At 44.0% G+C, this 22,018-nt stretch overlaps 2 protein-coding genes and 1 pseudogene across 2 annotated transcripts; 1 reads left to right on the plus strand and 2 right to left on the minus strand.

The window, feature by feature from the left end:
* Window positions 1–3,123: 3,123 nt before the first annotated feature.
* On the minus strand, window positions 3,124–6,552 carry LOC122687747 (zinc finger protein 596-like). Its single transcript, XM_043893372.1, has 4 exons — window positions 6,541–6,552; window positions 6,291–6,417; window positions 5,451–5,543; window positions 3,124–4,340 (listed from the first exon to the last, which is right to left on the minus strand). The coding sequence occupies exons 1-4, from the start codon at window positions 6,550–6,552 to the stop codon at window positions 3,490–3,492; spliced, it is 1,083 nt and encodes a 360-aa protein (XP_043749307.1). The 3' UTR covers window positions 3,124–3,489.
* Window positions 6,553–13,888: 7,336 nt separating this feature from the next.
* On the minus strand, window positions 13,889–16,341 carry LOC122687748 (putative protein FAM90A5P). Its single transcript, XM_043893374.1, has 4 exons — window positions 16,309–16,341; window positions 15,665–15,864; window positions 15,135–15,240; window positions 13,889–14,596 (listed from the first exon to the last, which is right to left on the minus strand). The coding sequence occupies exons 1-4, from the start codon at window positions 16,339–16,341 to the stop codon at window positions 13,889–13,891; spliced, it is 1,047 nt and encodes a 348-aa protein (XP_043749309.1).
* A 1,190-nt stretch (window positions 16,342–17,531) lies between these two features.
* LOC122688037 lies at window positions 17,532–17,702 on the plus strand (annotated as a pseudogene).
* Window positions 17,703–22,018: the final 4,316 nt, after the last annotated feature.

Below are 22,018 nucleotides of genomic sequence, written 5' to 3' on the forward strand. Positions count from 1 at the left end.
TGCAGTGTGGGAGACCCAGGTTTGATCCCTGGGTCGGGAAGATCCCCTGTAGAAGGAAATGGCAACTCACTCCAGTATTCTTGCCTGGAGAATCCCATGGAAAGAGGAGTCTGCATGCTACAATCCATGGGGTCGCAGAGTCAGACATGACTGAGTGAGTAACAGACGCACACACACATGCACACACACACACACATTCCTCCTTTTTATTTGGGAGAGTTTTCCACGTGCATCCTTAAGTTCAAGGATTTGCCACTTCCTTGCTGTGCTGACCCACTGGTTTAATGAGATAGAGTACCCGCTCCTTCTCTACAAAAGCCCTGCAGTAGAAAATGCCCAGCTGAAGAACTTATATTTTGAAGGGAAAAAATAGAGGGGGGTGACCCAGGTGACCCTCTAAATCAAGTGAAGCTACAAAACATTATTATTTTTTCATTTGACAAAATAAAACTGCAGAGTCAGACATCTTTGATTCTTCCCTACAGTTTGGATGCAGCTCTTTAAAAAAATGTTTATTTCATTGAAGGTCATGTATTTGGCTTCCCTGATGGCTCAGTGGAAAAGAATGTGCTTGCAGTGCAGGAGACACAGGAGACTCTGATTCAGACCCGGATGTAGAAGATCCCCTGGAGAAGGAAATGGCAACCCACTCCAGTATTCTTGCCTGAAAATCCCCAAGGACAGAGGAGCCTGGTGGGGTACAATCCAGGAGTGTGCAAACAGTTGGACATGACTTAGCAACTGAACAGCAACATTTATTTATCCCAAGAGGCTTCCCTCCTAGTTTTCCACTCACTTTTCAACGCATTTCTGGATTTCTTATCAGAATTTTGAATTCTAATCTTCTAGGTCTGTCCCCATTTCAGAGTCTCAGTTCTGTGATACAGATGTTCAAACCCCCTGTAAACCTTTGGTGACGCTTCCCTCAGGGCGTCCCTTGTGGCTCAGCTGGTAAAGAATCCACGTGCAATGTGGGAGACCTGGGTTCAATCCCTGGGTTGGGAAGATCCCCTGGAGAAGGGAAACGCTACCCAGTCCAGTATTCTGGTCTGGAGAACTCCATGGACTGTTTGGTCCATGGGGTCACAAGAGTCGGACACGACTGAGTGACCTTCACTTTCACTTTCCCTCTATATCAATAAAAGGGAGCAGGTTTAACATCTGGGTTGCCAAATGTTCGGCTTCATTTTCACCAAAACTGCCTTGTTAAAAGGCCCACTCCCTTTGGCTGACTACTGCCTCCCCTTTTATTGGCTTTCAGTCCCCAAAACCTCTTTTTCCTGGTTGTCCTGCAAAAGGTGTATGTCATAATGTGTCCACTTTGGGAGCAGGACTCTCCTCCTCTAGAAAAGGGATAGAAAATTGAAGTCACTTACAGAATTTGGAATTGGGAGGAAAGGAATCATTGTGGTGTTCCATGCTTTCCTCAATGTTTCAAGTTTTGGAAAAAAAGAATGTTTCCCCGAATTTCTAAGTTTTATTGGAGGCATAAATATGTATCCCATTTTCTTATGTTAAAAAAGAATCCAGTGATTTAAAGTTTTGGAAGAGGGTCTTACTCCTGGGGCAGTAGCAGTTTGAACAGGAGCTACAGTGAATGTCTTCAGTCCTGAAGCTATGGGAGGGATTTTGAGAGGAAAAGTATATGGATGTGTGTCGAAAGATAACTTTCAAGTCCTACAGACAAAGTGGGGAGATCTGCTTTGTGACAACATTTTTTGGGGAGGAAAAGTACATTGTGCTAATTATTTTAAAAACCTGCTTGTGTGATGGCTGGTAGTTTTACACATTTTATATTCCTGCAGATTTATTCCATGAGCTTATGTGGTGGTAACAAGGCTGGGTTCCTGTTTAGTGAGACAGCTGAGTGCATAATTCAGGAATCAGCTGAGTAAGTTAGACAGTATGATCATGGAAGGAACCCTCCATCCACTTGGCTCAGTTCTAAGGCTTTGGGACAGAATAACAGAGATTACTGAGGTCTAGGAGGGCAGAGATGTCTGTCTCTTGAGCCCCAGGTGGTTTCCATCTGCAGACATAGGTTGAAGGGCCTCAAATAATGTAGGACAAGATGTCTCTGAGGACCTTGCCTGAGCAGGGTTATGGCATTCTGGGAAACCTGGCCAGTGGAGCTGAAGATCAGAGCTGTGTCACCCCCAGGGCCTGAGGGGGTAGATGGGGTGGGGGCACGTTGAAATGAGTGGAGCTGAGTTGTGAGGAAAGATCTGTGGAGACAGGGGGACTCAGAGAGTGGGGCTGAGTCTCTGCCCACTTTCTCAGAGTGCAGACCTGCACCCCTGTGTTTGTGTGCATGCTAAGTCTCTTGAGTCATGTCCGAATCTTTGCAACCCTGTGGACTACAGCCCACCAGGTTCCTCTGTTCATGGGGATTCTCCAAGCAAGAATACTGGAGTGGGTTTTCATGCCCTCCTCCAGGGGATGTTCCCAACCCAGGTATCGAAGTAATGTCTCTTACATCTACCTGTATTGGCAGCTGGGTTCTTTACCACTAGTGCCACCTGGGAAGCCCATCCTTGGGTTTACAAGGGCCCAAAGAAAGCAGACAGCAACGCTAAGCTCCTTTAGCCACAGACTTTATTGTTTGAATATTTTCAACTATGACTTATTTTTGGACAGACTTTAATTTTACAAAACCCTACATTGCATGTTGCTGGGTCACTTAACTCTCCCTTTGATACCACGTTTCCATGAAGACGTATTTCTCCCAATCACAAACTGCCTGACTGTGTGTTACAGGGTTCTTTTAGGGGTTACCCCTCCCACACAGTGTCATTTATTTTTTCTGATATGAAATCTAGCTGTAGCTTCACTGTGATTTTAAGATTGCTGCATCCTCAGTGTGAGAATTTAATGTTGACTGAGAAATGAAAAGTGATCCCTGAAGTCTTCCCTTCTGTCATGACACTGAGTGTGTTCTATAGACTGAGCATGTGTGGACCGGAGGGGTTGCTCTATGGAGAAAGAATTTCTCATACCTTTCCATGAAATAACTTCTTTAGGATGACTTATTTAAAAGTATGCTTTGGTGTTCCTCAGCATACTTTGGTATCTTTCAAGAGTCTTCATCTTTGTTCTTGTATTTATTTTTTTCTCAAGGTTTCTTGTGCACATCAAGCCTGGTGATCAACTCAACGGTTGTCAACGGTTATCACAGTGGTAGTGGTTCTCTTCATGGAGTTGGTTCACATTGATCAATAATTATCAAAGAAGTAGTAGGGGTTGCTTATCCTCTGCTCATGTCCTCTAAGAGCTTTAGAGTTGGGGGCTGTTGCTGGAAACACCCATATTGTGTTTGTAGAGTGAGTTCTGTTAAGTTACACTAGGTCAGGCTAATGACTAAAGTCACAGAGATAGCACACATGTGGATCCACATCCACAGGTAGTGCCTGTCTGGACTGCACAGCGCAATGCCTGAAGGAACCTCCATATTGATTATGTCACCTCAGGTCAGAATGTCTACTGAGGGTCCTACTGGTTTTCTTTCTTGTGCTGGGTTCCCTCGTGTCGTCTAAGGGAAGAGGCACAAGTGAAGTGTTCTCCACAGAGCTGACATTCATAGGGCTTCTCTCCACTGTGGGTTCTCTCATGTTCCCTCAGCTTAGCGTATTTACTGAAGGCCTTCCTACACGCAGAGCATACATGTGGTTTCTCTCTAATGTGGATCCTTTTGTGCACATGAAGCCCTGAACTACGAGTAAAGGCCTTCCCACACTCAAGACATACATGTGGCTTCTCTCCAGTGTGGACTTTCTTATGCGAACTAAGGCCAGAGCTTTGAAGAAAGGCTTTGCCACACTGATGACATTCATATCTCTTCTCTCCTGTGTGAGTTCTCTCATGTTGTTTCAAGGAGGAATTTTGATTGAAGACTTTCCCACACAGATGACATTTGAATGGTTTTTCTCCAGTGTGAATCATGCTGTGTCTCCTGAGGTTAGCACATCTACTAAAGGCTTTTCCACACTGATGACATTCATAGGGCTTCTCTCCTATGTGAGTTTTCTCATGTACTTTCAGGGAGAATCTTTGATTGAAGACTTTCCCACACAGTTGACATTTGAATGGTTTCTCTCCAGTGTGAATCATCTTATGTCTGCTAAGGCTAGAGCATCTATTAAAAACTTTCCCACACAGAGCACATTCACATGACTTACGTCTAGTGTGAATGTGACCCTGTCCATCGAGGAATGACCCTTGACTAAGTGATTTTCCATGCTGTTTGCTGACATTATGTTTCCTTCTGAAGGGAACCATTGTATATTGAAGTGAAGGTGTAGGAGTAACTTCCTCTCTCAAATCAGCACATCCAGCAGGATCCCCTTGTGGGTGAGAAACCTGCTTTGGCGGGGAGGAGATATGAGGCTGTTACTGGTTTGCCCATGCCCAGGTAGACACTCATTGTCTACATATTCACCCTAGAGCATCAGCCGATAATAGTTTCCTGTTAAAGTGTCTCCAGTGTTGGTTGCAAACACATGTTGTGTTACTCCCCTGCAGGCACAAACATTCTCTTTATAGTTTCCTGACCCCAGATATCAGATTAATTTTGAAGATTTCATTGTGTTTTACATACAGGAAATTGTGCTCAGTTACCAACTTATCTCATCACTAGGTCATTCAGTTGATGCCTGGGCTTCTCACCCATGAAACTTACCATCGTCCTGGTTGGGGATGTGTGCTTCCAGTAGACACTTTGCATTAATATCATTTCTTGTTGTCTAAAGAGACTTTCACTGCCTACAGAAATGGAAAATATATATAGATTTTATAATGGCATTAGAGAAATAAAAACATAGATAAATACCAAGGTCCATGTGCCTGTGTTTCAAAAATTGGTACTTAGATGGAGAAACTGTGTATAACAAAAAATACTGAGGTAGTAGAAATACTTTAAAGGTAATTGTCTAGGAGCTTTCATGGTGGTGTAGTGGTTAAGATTTCACTTTCCAGTTCAGGGAGTGTGGGCTTGATCCCTGATAGGGGAGCTGACATCCCACATGTCTTGTTACCGAAAAACCAAATCATAAAACTGGAGAAATATTCTAACAAATTCAATAAAGACTTTAAAGTGGTCCACATTAAAAAAAAAATCTTTTTTTTTTTTTTTTTTTTAGAGTCATTGTCTATTAGAAGAAAACCAGGATTAAATATAGAAATGAAATGTGGTGAAGAGACACTGGGTCAACAAATGATGGAAAAAACATTAAATGAGAGGATCAGGACAAGAATTACTATGTAGAAGTTTTAAGTTCAGAAAGTCCACAGCACTTTTTCCCTGGAAGAAGAAGTGACTGGAAGGAAGTAATATGAGTTGTGGTGGTAGATGTATAGAATGTAACAATGTGAGGAATATGCCCCAATGTCCTCACTTCCATTTTAGGGTATATCCCTCACTTCAGACTTTCATTGGTATCTCCAAGGATGCTCACCTGGACTCTGACCTTGGAGGTCTGCTGCTTCACTCCACAACTCTTTCCCTTGTTCCAGCTGGAAAATCACATCTGATTTGCTGATCGGATAGCCTGTTTGATTAAAAAAAAAAAAGCTGTGGATTTTGAGTCTCGGCTAATTACTCTTTGCTATGCTCAAAACATAGGTAAGGTAGTGAGGAAAATAAAGAGATAATTGAAGGTCAGTGCATGCAGCAACATCTTCAACAGACAGGACAGTAGCAACATCTTCAACAGACAGGACAGTGAAGGTCCTTCAGCAGACCAGGAGGAAACCCAGAGCAGCAGCAAGAACGGTGAGGCTATCTAAGGGCTGATGCCCGTGCACCAGTTCAGAGAGAGGTCACAGATCCTCAGGCTTTTCCAAATGGGAAAGATCAAAAGACTCTATAGTGAGCTGAATATTTCTGTCAAACAGGATCCAGTAAGGATTCACCTTACAGGAAGAATCAAAATACATATATATATGTATATGACATATACATGTACTCTGGTCTCAAGTCTTCGTGTAGCGACAGGAACAGAAGAATTATTTTTAAAAATATTTCATCCTTTATCCTATTATTTATGTATTACAATATCCATTGAATCCTCAGCTCTGTTCTGAATGTTGAGACTGAGTAGCAACAAAGATATGAAACCTGGCCAAGATAACCCTTCCGTGTGGTAATAAAAAGTACCATGGAAAGGAACAGCTTCCTTTTTTGTAGTTAGGAGGACAAGCAGAGAATCAGGAAGCAGCTGGAGTGGGACTCAGGGAAGCTTGTTCAGTGAGTGAGTTGGACACAGGTGCAGGTATGTCCCTGTTGACAGACTCACCTACAGAGACCAGGTGGGTGACAGTTTCCATCATCACATTTCGGAATAGGTTTTTCTGGGACTTGTCCAGCAGGCTCCACTCTTCCTGGGTGAAGTCGACGGCTACATCTTCAAACGTCACCGATTCCTAAAGCATCAGAAATGTTCTGGTTTAGACAGAGCAGCCCTACCACTGTCCAGAGTGGGCGGCTGAGCTGAGGAAGGATGGGGACTGGGAGCAGCTTCAGGAGAAGGAAGCATCACTACTCACCAGGGGCTCCATGCTCAACAGCTCAGTCACCGGGAGCCTTTCTCAGGATCTCACTCACAGCTGATCCAAGCACTAGGCAGGCCAATCTGAGGATGGAGAAGCCACAAGACCCTACTCCTGTGCTTCCAGACCCACCTGAATTCAAGCCCCCAACCTTCAGCTGGGTGTAGCCCCAGCCCAGCACTCAGAAACCAGTGGTGCGTCCAGGGAATACCATGCAGCTTCTTCTCTCCCAGATCCCATGTGAAGAGCTAGAGCTGCGGTTGCTAACACAGAAAGTCAGAGTTCAGAGAGTCCGCAAATAAGAACGTGCTCGGCGCTGACTGTGTTCATCAGCCCGCGGCACCCGGAGTCACTCAGTGTGCTCCTTAACCCCAGCCCTCGGGGACCCCGACTCTCGCAGAGTAGGTGGTGGCTCACTGCTGTAGGTAAGCACTCCGGAAGCCCCCAGTCATCTCTTGCCTTATGCGCCCACAGTGCTTCTCCAACAGCCCTGGCAGTCCTCCGGAAACACACTGCCTTCCAGCTCTCCCTCAACCCTGAGGCTAGTTCTGTCCCCCATGGATGTGGATATCAATTACCCTAGGACCTCTTTTAGGATGGAGTTAAATTGAGGACTTATTCCATTTGGAGGAACCACAGCACCCACCCTGCCAGCCTCGTCCTTAACATCCCCCACACCAGAAAGTAGCAGGAGTCCAGGAGTTACAGGGTTACTGTCATAGACTATCTCAATCCTCCTGGTCAAGGATGGTCAGAAATAGGGAGATTTAGAAGGAAATTGCTTTATTTACCAATATACAATGGACACCCAGAGGTTCCAAAATCTTTAATATATGACAGGGTTACACTAGAGGAAGGAGCAGCTGTCATTTAATTTTGCTCAGTCTCTGTCCTGTGATCAAATACCTTTAACCTAACAAAGATCAATAGATTTTACCTGTAATATGACTTCTAACAACAATAATCAGAAGAAACTCCTGTTATTTCTTTCTTTGTATTTATCGCTTAGTTTAAGGGGAACCTCTCCTTCCATATATCCAAAGTGAAGCCCCTCAGCACATCCCCTCTATCTTGAAACAGAAATCTCCTTGGAGATATTCGCTCTCAATCTTCTGCTCTCAGGTCCTCCCTCCAAAACCAAAGTGAAAGCCTAGGTGTCATTTCCTGTCAGAAATGAATTCCTGGATCCATGCCTCTGCTCACTGTGGAGAGGAATCTAGTGTCCAGGACAAAGCACAAATCTCAAAATCCACTTAAGAATAAGTGATTGGATTAGTGATTAGATTATGCAGAGCACCTGGGGAAACCCAAGCTGGGAGGGACTGTCCAGGAAAACCAATCAAGACTTGACCGTGGATTGCCTTTGGTTTCAGACAATTCCCAAAGTGAAGTGTTCTTTTTCACCCTTAGACTATTTCTTCTACTGATAATAGGAATAGGTAAATTACTATGATATCCAGGGAAACCCCAGGCATATGTAACAGGCTGCCTACAATAGAAAGAAGATGGAACCTAGGCAACTCTGGCTATGTCCAGTTTAGACGTCGTAATCAAAAGAGGTTAATAATATATATAATAAAATAAGCATTTCAAGTGATTTATTCCATCTTGAGATAATTATTTCAACATAAAAATAGATCTGAAGACACATAAGAAATAAAGTGAGGAAAATCACCTGATGAAATCCATTCAAGGAAATTAATTCAGAGAAGCAGAAAATGAAATACTTAGAAGATAATTACCTAAATATTTAGAAACAAATATGTAAAAACATCAGATGTAGATCAATGACCAATAAAGCTTTTCAAGACAAAGGACATACTCTGTATCTGCATCGTGTGATACAGAAAGTGTCACACACGTGGGGTGACAGAATATTTGAAGTCTGGCTGGCAGTACCAATGACTGAAAGTTAGCTATTTAATTGGATTAATTTAAATGTTCAAACCACATGGTACTGTATTGGAAAGCCAAGATTAGGATCTTAGGTCAGGCAGATAAATAGATTTAAGACAGAAATGTTGGAGCTGAAAAAAGGGATGTGAACAGTCAAAGGTTGGAATGAGAGTGGCAGAGAAAATGTTTGACACAGTATGATTCAGAGACCATGACATGTGTCTAGAGACAGATAAGACATAACATTTTAGGGAAGGAAGCACCCTCCTATCTCGCAGTTTGGAGCACTCACCAAAATCCTAAATTGGAGGAGTGGGTGAAGCCAAATGGATTCTGAGGATTCCATAGCAAGCAGCTGGTTCCTCTTCCTCCAACCTCCTAAACGGTCCAGCTTCTTCTCTGAGCAAATACCTCCCTCTGTCTATTTGACTTCCTTTTAAACCTGAATAGCAGTTTATAACCCCACCTGATCCACCCTATCAAGATCCTGGGCTTAATAGTCTTTCAGTCTGTGAGCCACGCCCCATCCGGTTTGAAAGTTTGGATTTTCCAGATTAATTGAAGTTATAACCTGCTCCCAGTGTTGGAGAGCAAAGATGTAATGACATTATTCAGGGACAGTGAGAAGACCCATCATTCTCTTCTTCATTCATAAATCCTTTTGAGTGCATTCTCTGTACTATCTTCAAATAATAGGGCATCAGATACACTGGGATTCTGTGGAAATGAAGCTGGGGTTCCCTGGGAGAAATTTGGAATTAAAAATAAAATGCAAGATGAAGAACTATGAACATTTGAAATATAAATAATGAGGTGACAACATAAAATCTATTGCTGGGCTGCAAAGCATGACTTTTAAAGTACTGACAGCATAGTACCTTCAAGAACATGTTTAGAATCTATTAACTGTGTAAAGAAAATGGGAAGACAACTTTATACTTTGCTTCTTGGTTAGTAGGAAAATCCGTACAAGTGTTCCTACACAGTAAACTATTTTAAGTAATTTTACTTCCATATTATGCACAGCTGATTTAAACATTTGAGTGAAAATCTTATGGATGTGGAGATGGCTCTTTAAGCTTAAAATTCCTGGTTTCCAAGTGGAAAAAATTTAATCAAGGGACACAGTGTTTCACTATATCCGAGGACATTTTGCTTATACCTCATACAATGCCTGGTGATCCTATTATCTTGTGCATTTCAATTACATCTCCCATATTCATTAAAGAATATTTCACCTGAAACTAGTATATTAAGGTAAATCCACTATACTTCAATTTTTTAAAAAGAATATTTTAAACTTATGCCGTTACCATTCAGTCTCAATGGACTCATCCTTTTGCTTTACATTCATCAGATTATGTACAGACTGTTTCCAAAATGAAATAGATAAGTTTGAGTGTGGACCCTTTCTACCACAAGATTTAGGGAACTCTTATAGGGTCATGTATTAATTATGCCATCTCCCCAATGTAATGAAAGGAATTGCCTTTCATCTAAACTTGGGAATTTATTTCTACACTTGTATTCTTTCCTATTTTCTCCTGGCACATCAGAATGTATGTTATGACTCAAAAACATATACACTTTATTTTATTTTCATTTAATTTTTAAGGTATAGTTGATGAACAATATTATATTTGTTTCAGATATACAACTTAGTGATACAGTATTTTTTATAGATCATACTCCTGTTGAGATTATAAAATGTATGTATTTCCTGTGTTGTGCCATATATCCTTGTAGTGTATTTATTTTACTTATGGCAGTTTGTATCTCTTAATCCTTAACCCCTAACTTGCCCCTCCTACCTCCCCGTCCCAATGGTAACCACTAGTTTGTATTGTATACCTGTGAATCTGTTTCTGTTCTTTTATTTCATTTTTTATAAGATTATACATATATGTGGTAACATACAGTGTTTGTCTTTCTCTGACATATTTCACCAAGCACTGTATGCCTAGGCTCATCCCTGTTGTTTCTAATGGCAAATTTCATTCTTTTCTTTTTTGCTAAGTAGCATTCCATTCTAATATATACCACATCTCCTTTATCCATTCATCTGTGGATGGACACTAAGGTTGTGTCCATGTCTTGGCTCTTATAAGTAATAATTTTGCGAATATGGGAAGTGCATTATATCTTTTGGTTTCAGTTCTTTTGTTTTCTTCAGATATGTACCCTGGAGTGGAATTACCTTTCTTCCTTGAGAGTTTTGACAGATGATTTTTCTTCTGAAAATATTATGTAGTTTAATATTTTCTGTCAAGTATGTATAATGATCTTTGTGTTGCCCCCCAAGTTCATATGTTGAAGCTGGAACACTCAGTGCATCAGAAGGTGACTTTACCTGATGAGCATGCAGTGAGATCCAGGATAAGATTAAAGTGATGGCCTTCTGGTGGGGCCCCAATCCAATCTCATCTGTGCCCTTAGAAGAAGGAGAAGACACCAGGAGTCTGAGCAAGAGGAAAGGCCGTGTGAGGACGCGGTGAGTTGATTCCTGTCAGCTGTATATGGACAGTCCTTGGGGACAAACAAATCCATCTAGGCCTTGATCTGGAAAGTTCTGGCTCCAGGAAGCCTTGATGGTAACTAATGGGAAACTCCAGACTAGAGTAAGAGGGAATGTGCTATTTCACATTGAAGACTTCAGAACACATTTTCCATGTCTTTTGTCCATTCCCTCAGGAGGCAGAGACTCAACATAGAGCTCAGCTCAGGGATTTCATGAGACCAGAATATGTCCTTCACATTCGTTAAGTCCTTCATCAGTGAGGATGAAGGACTTACGAATTCCTTGAAAAGAACTTCAGGATGCTATATGCATCTAATGTCTATATAATATCAACCTATGTACATTCTTTCTCAGTCTTCATTTGTCATGAGTTCTATTTCACACATCTTTGAAATGATGTATAAATTCAAATATGTTTTTAAAAAACATGGATGTTATCTCACACTTTTTCAATTTTTCGAAATATATTGTCATTACACATTTTTTGTTATCTTTCTTCCCTGGGCTATTTAAATGATTATTTTTGTTTTGAAAGTAGGAGATTGTTGAACCCCTCTTTGCTTACTCTGTCTGAATATTTTGGGCCAAGTGTGGCTAATGAGCTGTGTGCCATCACCTGGGTGGATGGAGGACCACCACACAGCTGACAGCATGTGTTCTGATGGAGCCCAGATCTGTGCCGTCTCACTAAAATCGTCCCGTGTCCTGAAGCCCTGCCCCCTGGACGTGCAAGTCCAAGAATATCAGCCCATCCCTGATAATTCCAATCCCACCTGGCTTCTCTGACAGACGCCTCCTTTCTATTCCTGTGATGCTCAGAGGATCCCATAAAATAGAGCATTTCTCAGGCCCATTCAGAGCCTTTGAAATGACAAAGTTGAAGATCAGACGATATTTTGTTTTGTGAGAATCTAAGAATGTACTGAGGAGGATTTAGATCCTGAGACAAGAGAGTAAAAGAAATAGGCTGTGACCCAGGTCACAGAGAAAGACCGTCTCAGAAGTTTTGGGAGGTCTGGGCACGGCCCCAATGTGCCGGCTGTCTGATAGTTTCATCCCCTCGTGCCTTCAGCCAGCAGCTCCCTGCCCTTGAGGTGCAGGGCTCTGCAGAATGAAGACATTCCCCCAACCGTCGCTCTGTAGGAAGGAAGGAGCACAGTTTGCTCTTCCTAGGAAGTCCTCTCCACACGGCTCAGTGGCTGTTCTTGGACCTACTCAGGTCTTTTCCTGCTGGAGAAGAGAGGCAGCCAGTGAGGTGGGTGATCTCTGCCCACCACCTCCAGTGCTTCTCAAACTCTGCCGCTCGTTTGATGACCTCAGAGCAGCGGCAAGCCCAGTGCCCAGGTCTCAGAACAGACAACCAGCTCTACTTGTAAGGATGATCCGGGCGTATGTACACATTGCAACTCACCAACTGAGTCCAGTGTGGCCAGAGTGAGAATAAGCCAGTACAACTGCTTATCATATTCTCTATGCAGGGGACTCACACGGTGCATTGTTAATTTGCATATGTGGGGGTCTGGGAGGGCCTGATTGTGTGTTTTTAATAACGTCCTCTGAAGCTCCTCTTTCCCTCAATTACAAAATCTATCTTGAGTAAAAATAACATTCAGATGATCTTCAAGGCTTAGAGATAAAAATCACATACAACGTGTCATTATATGGTAGAACTTTATTAAAATTGAAAGAATTTTTGTTATTGGTAAATTTTATAAAATTTGTGGGAGACATTATATCAATCCTATCAAAATTATCATTAAAAAGGAAGTGGGAACTTATTCCAAATATTTTATCATACCAACTAATTTTTCATACCAGTATTACATAACAAAAGCAAGTAATACATTATAAGAAAATCATAGATGAATTTCCTCATCAGCATAGATAAGAAAAATTCTTAATAAATTACTAGCATATTAAATCCAACAGTATATAATATTATACATACATATACATATACATGTAATGGATCTTGACCTAAGGATGATTATGCAAATTTGATTTAGGGCAGAGGCAGGTGCTGCTGGGGCTGGGTTCAGAGCCTGCCTGCCACAAAATGCTCTTTCTACATCTCTTGATATGATTGTATAGTTTTTCTTGTTTATTCTATAAATATAGAAAGAAAAATTTTATATAAAGCTTTATAATAACACCCCGGCGGCTCAGAGGGTAACGAATCTTCCTGCTACAGGAGATTCAGGTTTGATACCTCGGTCAGGAAGATCCCCTGGAGGAGGGCATGGCAACCCACTCCAGTATTCTTCCCTGGAGAATCCCATGGACAGTGGAGCCTGGTGGGCTACAGTCCATGAGGTTGCAGAGTCACACATGACTGAGCAACTAACACTAACTAATAAAACATAATAAGCACAGCCATGGGAAAGCCCCCCACCATGATTTACAGTGAAAGACTCCACAGAGTCCGTGAGTCTCATCTCAGGACAGGGCACTGCTGACCTTCTTCAGAGCAGAGTCAGGCCCTTTAGGCAGGTTCCAAACGTTCAGATTCAGATACTACCATCAGGTACAGATACTACCATCAACTACAGGTACTGCCATCAACTACAGGTACTACCATCAACTACAGGTGCTGCCATCAACTACAGGTACTACCATCAACTACAGGTACTGCCATCACTTGCTATCTACACAATGGTTAAAAGTTACTCCTAGAATGTGCCTCAATTGCTTATAATAGACTTAGGCTGACAGCTTGACACTCAGTGTGATAAGTGCCCTGTGACAGACTCGGATTCCATGAGGAGACAGTGCAGAGTGGGCAGCTGTGTCCCCAGGGTGCTCCGGTCCCCCTGCTGTTTCGCCCACCAGGGCGGGGAGTCCTGCTTCACCGGGAACGCTGCTCCCTGTAACACCCACCCCACCCGCCAGAGTCACAGTCACGTCAGGGCATCTGGGGCTGGAGGACGAGTCTCAGTTGCCACTGGTGTCTTCGTCCCAGTCGCTCTCTTCAGAGGAAGAAGACACCTGGAGGTCGTCGTAGAGGACGCTCCGGGGCCCGGGGACAGTGTGTCCCTCGGGATCCTGGTCGACGGACGGGCTCTGAGCAGGAGGGGCTGGCTGCTCCGCAGCCCGTGGAGAGGGGGGCGCTGTGTACCGGCAGCTCCACCGGCCTTCACCCTCTCTCAGGAAGAGCATCCTGAGAGGCTGGCCCGGGACGCGGATGATGGGCGCGGGGTGGGCTGCAGAGACGGCGCAGACGCTCCTGGAGGGAGATCTGTCCGGTGGAGGCTGGAGGTCAAAGCCTTGCCCCTGGGCATGTGTCTTCCTGGATACACGGGCTGCCATTCTCGGTCCATGTCCAGCTGTGCTGGGTGGAGAAGGGAGATTCAGGAGGGTCCCCAGATCTGCTGTCGGAGTGCTCTCTGGGGTGGTCTGGACGGGGCTGAGTCTAGGTTTCTTTGGGGGGTTCACACATGTCGGGGTGGGGGTCTGGGCATATCTCTTGCCTGGAGTCTCGATGCTGACCTTGGAGGCCTGGGCCAAATTCCTGCTGACGAGAGGCACTGCGGGGAGGGTGGATTTCACATCATCTTTCCTGGTCAATGACCCTCTTGGGTGACCTGGATTCTGAAGGGATTTCCTCTTGGATGTGTGGATAAGCACGGGCATGTTTGGGTGCTGTAGGAGAAGATCACAGAGAGAGGCCAGGTGTGAGAATCTCCTCTCCATCCAGTAAAACACCTCATAGGAATTAATTTTATATGATAAGATACTCAACATCAGGTTTGCTCATAAAAAAATTTACAGTATGACCTTGATACATTTATGGATCAAATAGGTAAATGGAAATGTTATAATAATGGATCTTATTAAGTAAGGGGAAACAAGCTTTTGGTACACCCTCTTCTTAGGACTGTACGCAGCTTGGTGTCTTGCAGGCACTATGATGGCAAAATGAGTTTTCATGGTCATGGAGGATGAATCACAACTCACAGATTCCTGTTCTGACTTCTACTATGGAAGCTACTGATAAAATCACTTCCAAGTCCCTGCCAGCTTCTTCCCAGACATGGGAAGAATGCAAAATCAAAGGCACCACGAAAAATGGCATCTGAAGAATAAATGATCACATTTGTCAGGAAAGAATGTGAATGGTTTCCTCCCACAGAAAGGACTGAAGCCAGTCGATTAAAGAGGGGGCCCAGCAGAGACTGACCCTCAGGCAGTGGCCGGGCTCCGGCTTCTCCTTCCAGCTCTGCGGCTGCCGACCACGGGGCCTCCTGGGAAATCGCTGCAGGAGCTTCCTCTGCTGCTCCTCTTTCCTGAAACACAAACACGTCAAGTGTCAGAAACCCAGTGTCCTTGGCACAGTTGGGACAACGGTGCTGTGGCCCAGCCCCTTTCCTAGTTTGGGGGTGACACCAGACCTGAACCCCTCTGCCTTTGTGCAGACCCCCACGTCCTTCCCCAACTCCAGAGACCCCTCCAGGGTCTCCCAGGAAGTCCCGTCTCTTCATCTCTATGGCTTTGGGGCCGGTCAGGTGCAAAGTTGTGTGTGTTCCCCACACTCCTTAGTGACTTCGGGCATAGTGTGAGGCCGAGTGTGGCCCCTGAGGACGAGGCTCCTGTCTCTGTCTCCCCAGCTTCCCTGTCCTTTCTAGAGATGGCCCAGCACAGTGTCGACAAGGAGAGGAACCGCCTCCAGATTTCAGCCCAGACCTTGGGTCTCACCTCCCCATCACTCACCTCTGCCTTTCCTCCTCCTCTCTCTCAGCCATGTTAGGGGTCCCTGGGGTCGGTGGGTCCTGCAGCTTCCGTGCTTCCAGGTTCTCCTTACCGAGTCTGGACCCCAAAGGCAGGGGGGCCAGCGCCCCTTGCCAGTGCTTCATGGGGCACCTGAGGCTCCTTGCTGTGTGTCCAAAGGCTCCACAGTCCTTACACTTCACCTGTGGGTGGAGGAGAACCAGGTCAGCTAGTCAGCAGAAACCACAGGCACGAGTCCAAAGTTAGTCCCAGGACAGATAGAGAGGGCTGAATGCTGGTTCTGGCGAAAGGACACAGTCCCTCAGGGGCCAGAATATTTACAATACTGTGGTCCCCAAAGCCTTCGTCAGGAGCATCAGAGGAGGAGGGGCTGGCGGTCTAAGGTGAACAGTAAGAGCCCCATTGAAAGATCTGGATGAAGCCAGGCCAGACATTAACCCCAAAGAGCCCAGGTGGTTCCTCCCAGCCTCTGAATGGCCTGATCTGCTGGGGAATGAGGTCCCACAGCAGTTATCTTTGGATGGGAATGCACCAGTGAGTTATGGACCCAGAATATTCCAGGTCTAAACCCTGTCTCCGCAGTCCATGCCACCCACAGATTCCCTGAGGTCCAAGCCCCCACTCACCGTGGAGTCTTTCTCCTGCAGTGGGGGAGCCATCTGCCTCCCAGGTCCTGGGTTTTGCTTCCTCACTTTCTGGTCTTGAAAGAGTCGGCAGGCTCTCAGCCATCCATAATGACCAGCCATCTTCCACACCTACTGGAGATTCTCCTCAATCTTAATTTTTGGATTGCCTGTGTGAAAAGAAAAAAAAAAACTGTCATATTGATGCAGAGACACAGAGACATCCCTGCCCTATCGATCCCCTAAATGGGGATCATGACATCATGATCAGGTTTCTGACAATTTGACTTCTTCTGCCCAGATATTTCTCTTCACAGAAAGTGAAGAAGAACTAAAGAGCCTCTTGATAAAAGTGAAAGAGGAGAGTGAAAAAGTTGGCTTAAAACTCAACATTCAGAAAACTAAGATCATGGCAAATAGATGGGGAAACAGTGACAGACTTTATTTTTTGGGGCTCCAAAATCACTGCAGATGGTGACTGCAGCCGTGAAATTAAAAGACGCTTGTTCCTTAGAAGAAAAGCTATGATGAATCTAGACAGCATATTAAAAAGCAGAGACATTACTTTGCTGATAAAGGTCCATCTAGTCAAAGCTATGGTTTTTCCAGTGGTCATGTATGGATGTGAGAGTTGGACTATAAAGAAAGCTGAGCACTGAAGAATTGATGCTTTTGAACTATGGTGTTGGAGAAGACTCTTTTTTTTTTTTTTATTAGTTGGAGAAGACTCTTAAGAGTCCCTTGGACAGCAAGGAGATCCAACCAGTCCATCCTAAAGGAAATCAGTCCTGAATATTCACTGTAAGGACTGATGCTGAAGCTGAAACTCCAGTACTTTGGCCACCTGATGTTAAGAACTAACTCATAGGAAAAGACTTGATGCTGGGAAAGATTGATGTCAGGAGAAGAAGGGGACAACAGAGGATGAGATGGTTCGATGGCATCGCCGACCCGATGGACATGAGTTTGAGTAAACTCCGGGAGTTGGTGATGGACGGGGAAGCCTGGTGTACTGCAGTCCATGGGGTCCCAAAGAGTCGGACACGACTGAGCGCAACTGAACTGAACTAAACTGAGGGAGGAAGCTTCAGGGGAGAAGGCAGGATAGTAACGGTGGTCAAATGTGTAGTGACAGTGAGAGAGGAAAATCTGGGTGGTGAGCATGAAAAAGTTTCAAAACGCTGAAATGTAATAATGTGCAAAAGGGCAGAGTCGCTGCAGTCACCATGACGCGAGGTAAGCAGCAGGAGCTTGCCTGCCAGAAGAACATGATGAAGCAGAGCAACTCGGTTAAGGGAAAGCACTGAGCTGATGGGGCGATTGTCCCCCAAACAGAGGACACGCGGATCATGCAGCAGAAGCTGAAAAAGGCAAAAGGGAAGCAGGAACCCAGGTAGCTTTGTGGCTTCGTGTGCAAGCCTCTTGCCCTTCGCCTGTGTGCCTGAAGCCAGCGCCCCCACGCTGGCGTTTCCTGCTGCAGTGCTCCCAGGACTGCAGAGGTGCTCACAGGCCCCGGGACCGACGGCGCTCCCCTTGCCCTGCGTCTGCAGCGGGTCCCTTTTGTGCTTCCTTCCCCTCAGGTAACCCCTCTCCCTTTGGGCCACTCCCAGAGGGTGAGGGGGTTATCCTTTCCCAGTCTTTTTTATTCCTGTGGGATTCACCCCAAAGTTTTAAAATTAGCTTTGTAATTGCAAAAAAAAAAAAAGTACAGATAAGACATCTAATATTAACATCAACGTTAACTCAATTTAAAAAATAAAATTATAAAGTTAAAGACACCTTACCCTATTGCCAGGCCAAACCTAAGTTTACTATGGACTTTTTTTCTAAGCGACATGCTGAACACCAGATTTAAAAAGCAAACCATCCTAAAATCCAGCCGTGCTCCTCCTCTCTGTAGGGGATGATCAGAGAGGTGGGGGAGTAATGCCCTCACTGAGGGAGATGCAGCTTTGAAGGTGGCTGAGGACCAGTCAAGGAGGAATTTCCCTTTCCCAGCTGACCTGAGGCTGCTCCAAGGTCGCATGACCTTGTTGAGAGTTTCTTAGCCAAGTGACATCATCTATTACCTTTGGTCTAACCACGTCTGAAGACATATTAAGAGAAAGAAATAATTCACAATTTCACTCATGTGTGGAACACAAAAGACAAACAAAAAGGAAACAGGTAAAAAGAACTTTAAAGAAGACAAAGTTGACATGATAGCAAATACAAAGATACACAGACCTGAGTAAAGGAAACCAGAAGAGAAGCCTCAAACAAAACGGGGCAGCAAATAGTAACAGAGGAAAACTGCGTTCTTTGGTGTGAGGAGGTGTGTGGTTCACAGAAGCTGAAATGTATGGCTATGCACCTAAAACTTCACTAAAATTGTAATGGGATAATAACAAAATTAGAAAAAATTCAAACTAAATTCAAAAGAAATTAGAGAATTGATCCCCAGCTGCCTAAAGCCACATCACTACCTGATTTTACTCTTGTCCCATTTCCCTAAGGGACTAGCCGAAAACCAAATTTAAACCACACAACCTGAAATTCAGCTGTGAGCCTCTAGTCTCTCAGAAGATGCTCAATCATGAGTGCTGGACGCTCCAGCTGAGGAGATGCAGCTTCCAGGGTGGCTGAGGAGGGTCAGTGGGGAAATTTCCCTTTCCCGCTAATTTCATACTACCCTAAGGTCACATGACCTTGATGAGGTTTTCTTAACCAATCAACGTTATGTAGGCTACAGTCCAGAGGGTCACAAAGAGTCAGACACAATTTAGCAACTAAACAACAAAAATCACCCTGTATCTATCAGTGTCTTGAAGACCCATTTAGAAAAAAGAAATACCTTGTGAATTCGCTTTGCTGTGGAACACTAAACACAAATTTCAAAAGTAAATAAGTAAAAACAAAAAGAGGAAAGCAAACGACACAAAAGCAAACATTCTCACAGAACAGAGCAGGGCATGTCAGAGGACAGTGGCAAGCGGATGGCTGATGAGTAAAACGGATCCACAGGATGGTAACAAAAACCCTAAGTTGCTGGTGCTAACCAATTTTAAGGTATACTGGAATTGAAATATATTTTTGTACACATAAAACTTATCTAACATCTTGACTGAATGATACCCTACGAAAATCATTAAATTAAAAAAATATTCATGCCCATGGCCTAGACTACATTGGTACCTATTTTGTCTACTGTCCCATTTCTCTGATGGACAAACTGAACATCAAATTTAAATCAACCTGAACCTCAGTCACATGCCTCTTACCTGTTGGTAGATGCCCAGAATGCTGGATGCTGAGAACTCTGCACCTTTGAAGGTAACTGAGGAGGGCCAGTCAGGTAACTTCCCTTTCCTGATGCCTTTGATTCGTCCCCAAGGTTACCTGACCTTGATGAGGTTTTTTATACTCCAATCAAGGCTATGAATCACCTTTGATCTAATAATATCTTGTAGACACCTTTAGAACACAGAAATACCTGATGAATTCACTCACATATGGAACACTAAATACAAGTAAAGAGAGCAAATAAGTAAAAAAAAAAAAAATTAAGACAGCAAATGACATGCAAATAAACACATATTCACTGAACAGAGCCGTAGATGTCAGAGGGTACCAACAGGGGGATGGCTGATGAGTGAAAAAGGTCCACAGGATGGTAAAAGAAAAAAACATCGAAGTTTTTGGTGCAGGTCAATTTTATGGCATACTGAAATTGAAATATATTTTTATATAAATAAAACATATAATATTGTAACCAAATGAATGATACTCTAGAAAAATAATTAAGGGATTCCGTGGTAGCTCAGACAGTAAAGCGTCTGTCTGCAATGCGGGAGACCCGGGTTCAATCCCTGGATTAGGAAGATCCCCTGGAAAAGGAAATGACAACCCACTCCAGAACTCTTGTCTGGAAAATTCCATGGGCGGGAAAATAATTATATGAAAAATTATCCGTGCCTCAGTGCATAAAGCCACATTTGTACATATTTTGTGTCTGTCTTGTTTCTCTGGGGGATACACTGAACACCAAATAAAACCAGACAACCTGAAATCCAGCTGGGTACCTCCCATCTGTCAGTAGATACTCAGAATGGTGGGTGCTGGGCACCGTCCACTGGAGGAGATACAGCCTCGGAGGTGGCTGAGGGTCTGTGGTGGAATTTCCCTTTCTTAGCTGACTTGTTACTGCTCCAAGGTCATGTGACCTTGTTAAGATTTTCCTGACCAATCCAAGTCATATATCAATTTTGTTCCCTCCATGTCTGAAGACAGATGAAGAGAAGAGAAACACCTATTGACTCTACTCATTTGTGAAGTAGGAAGAAACCAAGAAACAAAAAGAAAACAAGTAAAAAAAAATTAAGGAACTAAATAAATGACACAAGAATACACACACAGACACACAGAACTGAGTGGCGGATACAGGGGGGAATTGGCAGGCGGGAGGGCCCAAGGGTAAACAGTCACGGGAGACTAAAGGAGGGAAAATAACATGTTGGTGCTGAGCAGGAGTACGGTATGCAGGAGCTGAAATCCACTTGTAAATGTAAAACTCATCTAATATTATAACTGAATGATAGCTCGGTATAACATAGAGATGAAATTAAAAAAAATTAAAGAACATTTACTCCCCTGTCTAAAGCCACAACACTGCATATTTTGACTGCTGTCCTATTTCTCTGGGGGTTTAGCTAACACCACATTTATTTCAAACCAACCTGAAATCCAGCTGCACTCTTCCTATCTGTAACTAGAATCACAGAAAAGTGGGTGCTGGACAAACTCCACTGGATGAGATGAAGCTTTCAAGGAGGCTGAGGGTGTCCACGTGGCAAGTTGTCTTTGCAAACTGACTTTCATGCTGCTCCAAGGTCACATGACCTTGTTAGCCATTTGTACCCAAGAACGATACGTGTCACAATAGACAGACAATAGAATTGGTTGCTCATCACCTTCACCCAGGACTTGTTTTCCCATCTTGACTGCCCCCAGAATTCCTTGTGGAAATTTTGAAAACCTGTGATGGAGTTTCTCTGGTAGGTCAATGGAGAAGAATCCCCCTGCCAGGGTGGGAGACACAGGTTTGATCTCTGCTCTGGGAAGATCTCACGAGCAACTAAGCCCCTGTACCCACCATTGAGCCCCAGGAGCCCCAACTACTGAGTCCAGGAGCCCTAGAGCCCGAACTCTGCAGCAAGAGAAGCTGCTGCAATGAGAAGCCCACACACTGCAATTTAGAGACAAGTTCCTGTTTGCCACAAGTGGAGAAAAAGCCTTCCCACCGGTGAAGACCCAGCAGAGCCAAAGTTAAATAAATTTTTTTTTAATTAAAAAAAAAGTCATTATGGATCAGTACCATCCCGTGTGTGTTTCTGTGAGTAGACTCAGGCCTTGGTTGGGGAATTGTACTGCTTTGGCAGGAACACACCTCATCTGAGTGGATATCCAGGAAGACTCCCTGGAGATATGGATTCAATATGGATGTGTGTCAAAGGATAACTTCCCAAGTCCTGCAGACAAGAGGGGAGATTTGCTCTGTGACGACATTTTATTTGGAAAAAGACATTGTGCTAATTATTTAAAAAACCTGCTTGTGTGATGACTGATAGTTTTAGGCATTTTATATTCTTGCAGATTTATTTCATGAGCTTACGTGGTGGTAACAAGGCTGGGTTCCTGTTTAGTGAGACTGCTGGGTCCAAAATTCAGGAATCAA

This window comes from Cervus elaphus, chromosome 32, assembly GCF_910594005.1.
Source record: "Cervus elaphus chromosome 32, mCerEla1.1, whole genome shotgun sequence".
In the NCBI taxonomy this organism is placed as follows: Eukaryota; Metazoa; Chordata; class Mammalia; order Artiodactyla; family Cervidae; genus Cervus; species Cervus elaphus.